Here is a 10512-nt window from a genome sequence, read left to right on the forward strand (position 1 = left end):
AAACCCAAAATTCCTATCTCACAAAATTAGCATATCATTAAAAGGGTCTCTAAACGAACTATGAACCTAATCATCTGAATCAACGAGTTAACTCTAAACACCTGCAAAAGATTCCTGAGGCCTTTAAAACTCCCAGCCTGGTTCATCACTCAAAACCCCAATCATGGGTAAGACTGCCGACCTGACTGCTGTCCAGAAGGCCACTATTGACACCCTCAAGCAAGAGGGTAAGACACAGAAAGAAATGTCTGAACAAATAGGCTGTTCCCAGAGTGCTGTATCAAGGCACCTCAGTGGGAAGTCTGTGGGAAGGAAAAAGTGTGGCAGAAAACGCTGCACAACGAGAAGAGGTGACCGGACCCTGAGGAAGATTGTGGAGAAGGGCCGATTCCAGACCTTGGGGGACCTGCGGAAGCAGTGGACTGAGTCTGGAGTAGAAACATCCAGAGCCACCGTGCACAGGCGTGTGCAGGAAATGGGCTACAGGTGCCGCATTCCCCAGACTTGGGCTTCAGAGAAGCAGCACTGGACTGTTGCTCAGTGGTCCAAAGTACTTTTTCCGGATGAAAGCAAATTCTGCATGTCATTCGGAAATCAAGGTGCCAGAGTCTGGAGGAAGACTGGGGAGAAGGAAATGCCAAAATGCCAGAAGTCCAGTGTCAAGTACCCACAGTCAGTGATGGTCTGGGGTGCCGTGTCAGCTGCTGGTGTTGGTCCACTGTGTTTTATCAAGGGCAGGGTCAATGCAGCTAGCTATCAGGAGATTTTGGAGCTCCTCATGCTTCCATCTGCTGAAAAGCTTTATGGAGATGAAGATTTCATTTTTCAGCACGACCTGGCACCTGCTCACAGTGCCAAAACCACTGGTAAATGGTTTACTGACCATGGTATCACTGTGCTCAATTGGCCTGCCAACTCTCCTGACCTGAACCCCATAGAGAATCTGTGGGATATTGTGAAGAGAACATCGAGAGACTCAAGACCCAACACTCTGGATGAGCTAAAGGCCGCTATCGAAGCAACCTGGGCCTCCATAAGACCTCAGCAGTGCCACAGGCTGATTGCCTCCATGCCACGCCGCATTGAAGCAGTCATTTCTGCCAAAGGATTCCCGACCAAGTATTGAGTGCATAACTGTACATGATAATTTGAAGGTTGACGTTTTTTGTATTAAAAACACTTTTCTTTTATTGGTCGGATGAAATATGCTAATTTTGTGAGATAGGAATTTTGGGTTTTCATGAGCTGTATGCCAAAACCATCCGTATTAAGACAATAAAAGACCTGAAATATTTCAGTTAGTGTGCAATGAATCTAAAATATATGAATATTAAATTTTCATCATTACATTATAGAAAATAATGAACTTTATCACAATATGCTAATTATTTGAGAAGGACCTGTACAGCTGCTTTTTAACTTATTTTGTTATTAATACCATCATCATTGCTAATTTTCTAATATCTGTATCTATGTGCTTCTATTAGACTATGACTTTGCTGCTGGTACACTGAATTTACCCACTTGGAGATAAATAAAGGATTACTGTTTGCAGGGCAATGCAATGCATATGCAGCTGTAAATCTTTACCAAGAATGGTGTGTGGATGCAAGGAAGAGTGTGGAACCAAACTCAGGATATCTTCATGAACATTTCTAGAGTTGAGGAGTGAAAACACCTAGTGATTGTGTCATATCAATGAGAATAACGAAAATTTTACTTCAGATTGTGGAAAAACTGGAAGAAATATAATTTAGACTTACTTTTTGGTATTAATTAGATGGTAGGAAATAATTTTTAAAAATGCAATTGTCCAGCTTCATATTGATTGAAATTATATTAAGAAACGTCAACAAAAAAGTGTTGTGACAATCATCTTTACTGATTTTCTGAACATTGCAAGGATGAACAAGATAAAAGTCTTGAAAAAGGCCACAGAGAAGACCTGAGGGGGGATGAGAACCATATGCTGCATCTTCTGCAAAAGCTGCCAAAATTATCTTAGGGTGTAGAAGGGAGGGAGGGCACAAAAAACAAGTTGGGGGACAAGATAAAGATGAGAATGTGACGAAGAGCAGAAGATGGCGCCCAGCATCGTGTTAAAATCAAACATGGGACTGTGGAAGAGAATGAAACACAAGAGTGAAGAGGAGAAATCGGAATGATTTATGTGCTTATTAGAGAAGAACAAAACATGAGAGCAATACGTTGGCCTGTACAGAGCAGTAACACAGGCCTTTGACATTTTACAGTTCAGGGTGGAGTGATTGACTCACCAGACCTTTTAGCAGAAGATTCCAGACTAAAATCACACTTCGACTCTAACCTACCGTCTCCACAGACCCATAAATTACCTCCATCGATAACTCACACATGTCCGCGCATTATTTTTCTGGGGTTAACTATCACAAGAATAGCATTAATAACCACAGACACAGCAGCTGCACTGATGATACAGCATGGACCTTACCTGGAGGACTGGGTGGAAGTGTTGCATCAGCAGCTCAAGTGAGGAACGATGCAAAAACACTTCAGTGTTTTACATTTTTCCACAGCAAATAGTTGCCAAAGTTTGGCAAGTGCTGATGAGGCAAGGAGGTAAGCTAAAGTGCAAGCTTCCCCTGACAAATTTAGATATTTCTTAATTTGCAGGCAGTATTAGCATCTGTCTAATTTGTTTAGGTTTTCATACAAAAAAATTCATGCTTCAAATTCCCACTGCATTCTGGCTTTTTGAATCTTTGGTTTCCACACGATTACAACTTTCTCAGCATTTCACTTATCAAAACAAATTACAAAAAATACGAGAAAAATTAGGAGGATCGTTATAAACTTATTAGAAGATTTACAAATCAATTCATCAGAGTCTGAAAGGGGCCAATTTTACTTTGATTGGCTTCTAATAAATGCATCAAAACTAAGCCTACAAATGTTTCAAACAGCAGTATGTACTTTTAATAAAAATCAGATGAAGGTTATGGGCATATTCTCCCATCCAGAAATGGAGATCATTTTATAATTCCTTTATTTTTCGCCGGATTCAAAACTGCTGCCTCTGTCAAAGGTATCTTTAGCACACTTTTTCTCTTTTTTATGTTATTTGTCTCAGCCGGAAAAAAATAACACCTCAAAAAAACTGGAAATTGGTATCAGGTGGGTAAAGTCTGATTGGTGCATCTTTATTGATTTGTATTCATTCATGCAAGTTAGTGCATGCATAAGGGTTATTATACAGCAGCTTTTGTGGGGAGAAAATGGTATATAGTACAGCAGATGGTTCAATGTTGGACTTAAAAACTAGCAACCTAAAGGTAGAAACGTCCAACTGACGGTGCCATTGTCAGGTCCCGCTTTCTTTCTGAACTATTTCCTGTAAATTCCTACGTAATGTAGTCCTGAGTGGGACTGAAGCTAAAAAAAAAGCCCCAACAAAGAGAAGCAAACTGACTGGATTTCCAAAGGATGAGCTCCATCAGCTTTTTTAAAAGATCAGCTTTAGTTTTCACATTTGCTTCTGGTCCCAGATTCTTCACCAGGTGTTTATGTTAGGTCATATGATGCATATGTGTAAGGTTATATCATTGTTCTTGTTTGCTTGGTGATACTCCTCTAATACTTCTTGGTGGATTTTTGTTAGAGATGCACCAATGAGGCGTTTACTGACTGATACCGATTTTCAGTTTTCTTTGCAGTCTCACTTGCTGGCTGTATCTTTTGACATATGTTCTTCCTAAGGACTATAATACATATGCACTTCACTTATGAAAACTAGGATTTAAGGTCACAATATAATGTGAGAAAAATGAAAAACAAAAAAAAAACAAAGAAAATGTGCTACAGACTCCATGATAGAGGTAGTAATCTTACTAAACTTAAAAGATAAGATAGAGCAGTGTAATAGAGTGTTTTGTGTTGCTTTGAAAAACTAAAGAGAGCAGGGGTGTCTCCTTTTGGTGCATTTAAAAAAACAAAACAGCAAAAAGACAATTTATTACTACTTGATCTATCCATCGCCGATCAAAGATGAACAGAGAACAGTTGGCCGATTTCCTGATTAGTGCATCATTTCTATTTTTAAACTGTACGTTAAGCAACTTACAAATTCATTTCTAATGAGAATGAAATGTTCAACATGCCTGCTCAGTCTGAGGGACTCCTGTAAAAGCTGACGACACAATGCAAGCGACAGTCCCCAGTCACTGCATGCTCGTCTAGCAGGACTGAATCCTGCAAGTCGGTGACTCAATGCAATCAGAAAACTTTCTGACCAATTTCTATAATTAACTAAACTTGACAGCATTGTTTGATGACTGGGATCGAACTGCAATTTATCTGACTGACATTGAATCCGTCTTTATAATTAGATTGAATTGGCTTTTTATTTAAAGTGCCCCAAGACAACATTTACTGTGAAACGGTGCTACATAAAAGAATGAACTGAATAAAACTGAAAAGCAATTTTAAATCTTTTAAACCAGCTAATGAAAGGAAAATAATAAAAAACAATGCAAGCACTGTGCATGAAACAGCACCTTTGAAGCTTTTACGTTCAAGTTTTGGTGACTGAACAGAGGCACACATCCCTTGTCCGTGCCGGCCCCCCGCCTGCTCTGTCCTTCTGCTTCCTTTCCTGATGTAATTTGCAGGGCCTAAGCAAGCCCTGTTTACATCATATGTCTATTCAATGCATCCATTTGTCTGACATGGTGCCATCATTCCATTAGCACAGATGTTGCAGCAGAAACTGCGGCAGAGCTGCATGGTAGAGGAGTCAAAACAGCTCAGCAGGACAGTTTTCAGGAGGTTTAAAGCTGCAGGACATTTTGGCACTTACTCATGTTGCTACAGTACAGAGGCTTCTGCACATTCAGTCAGAAGCAGAGCTAAACAAGCAGCAAGTGACTGACTTTCATAGCTCAGAAGACCTTTTCATCCTAATACAGCATGAGGCATGTTGATGTAATTATGAACTTCACATTATAAATCTTACCTACGGATGACAGATGTGTATTTACCTCAATCTACAGCTAGAGATGGGTGAAGTATGTTTCTGATACAACACGATTATTAAGACTGAAAAAAACAAACTATTATTCGGGGTTTCTTTACTTTTTTATTTAGGCACAAATCATTTATCTATTCAGATTTTATTAACTTTATGTTCCACAAATCATAAAAGGAAAAACATTTGTATTTTAATTTAATAAAATTATAAAAGGTTGGGACAAATACTTTGATGCAGAAATGGGATTAATCTCATCATTCATTCATTTTCTCTTGGTTTCAAAATCTGTTAGATCTACAGCACAGTTTTTTCCATGTTTATACGTAGACTAGAACCGGTCAAAATCAGAATTGATGAGAAAAAGCTAAACAACTTAAGGCTCAAAGTCTTGGGTTTGAAAAATTCCAAGCATTTTTCACTCTGCTTGAGCCACCTAGAATCGCAGGGGGATACGACGAGGGAAGCTGGAATTTCATGCAAGAAGTGGAACATAAACCGGGTTGTTGCTTATCCCAATCTGATATTTAAGAAATGTATAAAGGAAAAGGTTTGTGTCTCTGAGGGGTGGGGACTGCTTTTTTTCCCTTCTTCTCTAGTGAAAGGCCATTTCACTGCCTGCTGCTGCCATAACAACCAGCTACAGCCCAATAGAGGTAGAGGGGTGCGTCACCAAGTTTCTCTTTTGGCTGCAGGACACGACATTTGGGGGCTGCCATGGGATGATTAAAAGTCCAAAACACTGAGGGTTAAAAAGGGGGACGAGGGTGGAAATGGTTTCCCCACAGACAACAATGCAAATAGCTGTTTGTTTCTTTTTTTGTCATGGATTGTAAAGAGGCCTTTTCTGCTAAGCAATAACTGAACAAACACTAAAGGGCATGTGCTATTCTTATACTGTGAGGATGATTGCTTTGAAGTTGAACAGATGCTCCAATTTAGAGCCCAGAAGTACATTTAAAAAATAAAATATTACTGCTATAATATAAAGCAGACTTCTATGCAAAAACGTTCTCATTCTGCAAGCTTGGGTGCAAATAATGGATTCTACTTCTGCACACACCTGTGTGGTAGTTTTCTCCAGATTTTGCAATGACCATACATTAAACCATAAATTAATTCGGCAGAAGGCTGCCAAGTGGATAACATATCATTGCAACAAATGACAAAAACGTGGTAGCAACAAAACAAGAGAGCCAGTGCAATTCAGGGTCACAGATACAAGGCAACCCAATTTTTTTCAGGTATGAAATGGAGCCATCCTTCTAAACCCCAAGACCCCCGAATCAAATATGGTTCGTTACCAGGCAGAGCTGAATGACTGCTGATGAGGGAATTCAGACATTTGATTCAGGGGTGTTGGGGAAGGGATGAATCTAAAGGTTTGAAGTGAAAGCAGGGGGACTTCCGGGCGAGTAGTTCCACCAGATTTATTTAGGTTTCAGAGTAAAGGGGGTTGAATACAAAAGCAAGCCATATTTTTCTTACTATTTGTAAAAACTAATTGAAAAAAATGCTGAAATATCCTTATATTTCACAATTAAATTCTACCCCATATTGGTCTAGCGCATTCAATTCCAATAAAATAGACTGAAGTTTGCGGTTTCTGAAGGTCAAAATGTGCAAAAGTTGAAGGGAAAAAAAACTAAATAAACAAGCAAGATGTCATGCAGGGCTTGCAGGATAACGGGCCCAGAAACGTTCTCATCCTGCAAGCTGAAATGCAGTGAAGTGAGGCAGCCCAAGTGTTAAATAACTAAGTCTACTTCTGCACACACCTGCTTGGAAATTTACGCCCAAATCACCGCAATAACCACGATTTAGTGCATAAATTCGCCCATCAGAAGGTTGCAAGCAGGCGAATATGCTGCTGCTGCAACACGGTAGCAACAAAAAGCTTAAGAGCCATTCAGGGTCTCAGTTACGAGGTAACCGTGAACAGCTGAGATCAGTTGTAGGTGGTAAAAAAAAAACAAAAAACGGAAACAACGTATCAAAACGCCGCAGTTAGTCTACAGGGGAAAAAATGACGGCGACGTTCTCAACTTGAAGACACCGGTCCGCATTTTTTACAACCTGCCTGTTCGTTTTCTACAAGTCATCATCTGCCCGGCAGGAGAAAACAAGGCCTGTAGCTATATTGAGCACCACCCTGCAGCCCAATTCCAGATTCCATTTAAATGCGACATGTGCTGTTTGTGTGCGGAGGGTGCACAGCGAAGCCGCCCAAAAACAAAGACGCTCTAAATAAAACAAGGGTTTTTGTTTTGTTTTTTAATCTTCCTCTGTGCTTACCTGGAGATGTTCCTGAAATCGTATCGGTAATATCTGAGCCATTTCTGGGTGATTTCTGCGCCTGAAGAGTCCGTGAAGAAGGAGAGGGGAAGGGGGATAACCAGAGGAAAGAGGTGACTGTCTTCTGTTTTGTGCCCCCCAAAAAACCTAAACGATGGGTAGTAGTGTGTAGCCTGGGTGGTATCATGCGAATCCAGTGACTGCTCCCATTCAGGAGCCCCCACCCCTACATCAGCGCTGAATCAAAAACTCTGCTCCTCCGCTATGAAAAGTAGTCCGCCTTACCTTGTATGTGAGCCAAACCAGCTCTCCTCGGAGCTTCGTAAGGATACAGGCTTGTCTTAAAAATCCACACAGAACCATTATAAGTCATGACTTAGCATGTATGTTCTGGGCTATTCTCCTTCAACATAACTGACGATTCAACCCGTTTAATGTGTAGCTTGTACCCTTCCGCCGAGACCCCTTCCCCCTTCCCATTTCACCAACTTCAAAATTAACGATTCATTTCAGCTCCAGCTCTGTTTTGGCAGGATTGGCACAGAAATAATCGCATATCTTTCTGCTTCTGAAAGATATCGTGTTTCATGATAGATCTGTTAAACCAGAGACTGCTAACCTTTCTAGCTGCATTGAACTATTTCACATTTTGTCACTTTATAACCACAAACTTCAACATATTTTGTTGGAATTATTGTGATAGACCAGCACAAGAGTGCATAATAGTGAACTTAAAGGAAAAATATATTTTTTAAACATATATCTAAAAACAAAAGTGGCATGCACTGCAGTCCTCCTTAATCTGATACCACCTAATAAACCTCTGTGCAACCAATAGTCTTAAGAGGTCACCTAACGTGTTTGTTATTTAATCTCAGGATAAATGAGTACATTAGTAAACAAACAGAATTATGAATACCAGAGTTTTTTGTGTCAGGGCTAAAGTGGTGGAGAATTCTATGCAGGGCTAGATTTTAAAACAATATCCCAAGCTTTGAACATCTCATGGAGCACTGTTAAAGCTATCTTCGAAGAATGGATGATGGATGAGTATGGAACTACAAAGCTTTGGTAGTGTGGCCGTCTATGGCTTTGACCTCTCTCTCAATACTTCACATTTTCTAGATTATTCGGATTCTTGGTTCCTGTCTTTTGAACACCTTTCTTTAGCAGCCGGTGCAGATTTTCTAAAGGAAGGCTTCTCAAAAAGGCCCTGGCACCATGCTCTCCAACAAGGTTTCTAGGGTCTTTGAAAGTGAAATAGACCCAAATCAAGTGTACGTTGTTTTAAGGCTTAATCAACCAAACCTAGCTCAGTTGGTTGAGCAGGCACACCATGTGGAGAAGCTTTAGTTCTCCACTTGGTTGTCCTGGGTTCAATTCCTGGTCCTTCATTCACATCACTATTCAGTAAACTCTACTATTTCCCAAAAAAGTCTAGGCAGAGTTTAGCAATCTCCACATGCTTAGATTTCTGCTGGTCTGACAGAAAACACATTTACCAAACATGTCTCCCAAACAACCATTTAACCTTGTTTCCCACAGTTCCAGCTGGTGTTCACGTTTAAATATAACTTTTACTGCATATATATGCAAGTTTATGCAAGTAGTTATTTTCTTATAGCTTCCTCCTAAGTTATGAGTGTCCACACACATCTGACCTGCTTGAATGACATGTTCCTTTTATTAATCCATTATGAAGAGTGGTTAAAGAAATCAGCCCCTGTGTCGTGTGATATTTACAGTAAATCCCAGCGAAATAGAAAGTCATGGATTACTATTGAAAGCTGGAATACACTCAGACCAACAAGAGATTTTGTTGAAAGTAGCTCTGAGTTTGATAAATAAAGTTTGAATTAATTTGGTTCTTGAGTTTACTAATCAGAGCTACCAAAGGGGGACGCTGTTTGTATGTATTACGATTTTGCAACCGCAGTCTTGTCCATATCTGTTTTGATTATGCTTCAATTCATTTTAAAGTTATTTATTTTAAATTATCAGCAATTTCATCCTATGTTTTTTCTTCACACTTAACAATACACTTTTTAGACGGAAAGATAAAATGCAACTATATAGACAAAAGACTTTTAAATGTGTACATAACTGGCTAAATATCTCATATATATTTAAGTTGTTCCTTTTTTGGTTGAAACTTCAACAAAAAAAGAAAATAAGTTTGAAATTGAAATTAATTTGAGCAAGGAATAAGACTATTCCATGGCTATTGCAAAAAAAAAAAAAAAAAAAATCAAGCAACTGTTAATACTGGACTGGTCCGTACCCATCACGCTCTGTAAGTCTTTGGGTTTTGATTTTTAGTTTCTTCTATTTTCTTGTACTCTGCTCATGGTGTATTTTAATTTGTTTTCTGTTACTTGTGTAAGATTTTTTTTGGATATCTGATCAGCTCATTCATGTTTGCTTATTTACCACTTTCAGTCACAGCCATCACCCGATCAGTAGATTCTGCTCACCAGTGCCACCTCATTTTCACCCCATTGTCTGCACCTGTTCACTCTCCTTATAAGAGTGTCATTATTCCTTGCTGGATGATACTGTTTCTGCTCCATGTTCCATGCCTGCAGTTTTTTTCTATACCATGCCATACCATGCCTGTGTAAAATAGATTTTTGCTCATGCTTTTGCTCAAGTTCATGCCTCATTGTCCTGTCTGCTTATAAGTGTTCGTCTTTAATTTATTCAACTTTTTTAACTCATCGTTCTGCTCCTCTCTGCCTTTCTGTATTTGCATCCTACTCCAAGAGCCCTTCCTGACAATACCATGATTGATCTTGATCCACCTTGCTTAAATTTTTATAATGATAATAATTACAAAATATCTGCAAAGGCAGTAGAGCATGTTAAGAAAGAAAGTACCTTTTCTGCTTCCACAGACCTAATAGTTGACCTTATTGGGGTTGTGTGGTATCACCTGTCAGAATAACTAAATACCTAACAGTATAAAAATTTGATGCAGTTCACAGGACTTTACTGGTTCGAGCTCAGATTCTTATTAGATCTCTTTCAAGCTCTTGAACAAGATGCTACACACCCACATGCCACATATAGCTGGCTAAGGGAAGTAAGTCACTTCTCCTATGGACCTCTTATTCATGCAAATTTCATCTCTACAGTAGTAGATGTAAAAGCCAAAGGCATTAAAAGCTCAGGATTTACATCTCTTGATGCAATCCATTTGATTTCATTAGATTTGT

General features: G+C 39.4%; 1 protein-coding gene across 1 annotated transcript in view; it reads right to left on the reverse strand.

Annotated features, from left to right (window-relative positions):
- cltcl1 (clathrin, heavy chain-like 1) overlaps nt 1–7531 on the reverse strand; it is a 43607-nt gene extending 36076 nt beyond the window's left edge. The window contains exon 1 of the mRNA XM_047381305.1: nt 7298–7531. Within this exon, the coding sequence (XP_047237261.1) occupies nt 7298–7339 (42 nt within the window). The 5' untranslated portion in view covers nt 7340–7531. The remainder of the gene's footprint in view (nt 1–7297) is intronic.
- Nucleotides 7532–10512: the final 2981 nt, after the last annotated feature.

Source organism: Girardinichthys multiradiatus, chromosome 12 (genome assembly GCF_021462225.1).
Source record: "Girardinichthys multiradiatus isolate DD_20200921_A chromosome 12, DD_fGirMul_XY1, whole genome shotgun sequence".
Classification (NCBI taxonomy): domain Eukaryota; kingdom Metazoa; phylum Chordata; class Actinopteri; order Cyprinodontiformes; family Goodeidae; genus Girardinichthys; species Girardinichthys multiradiatus.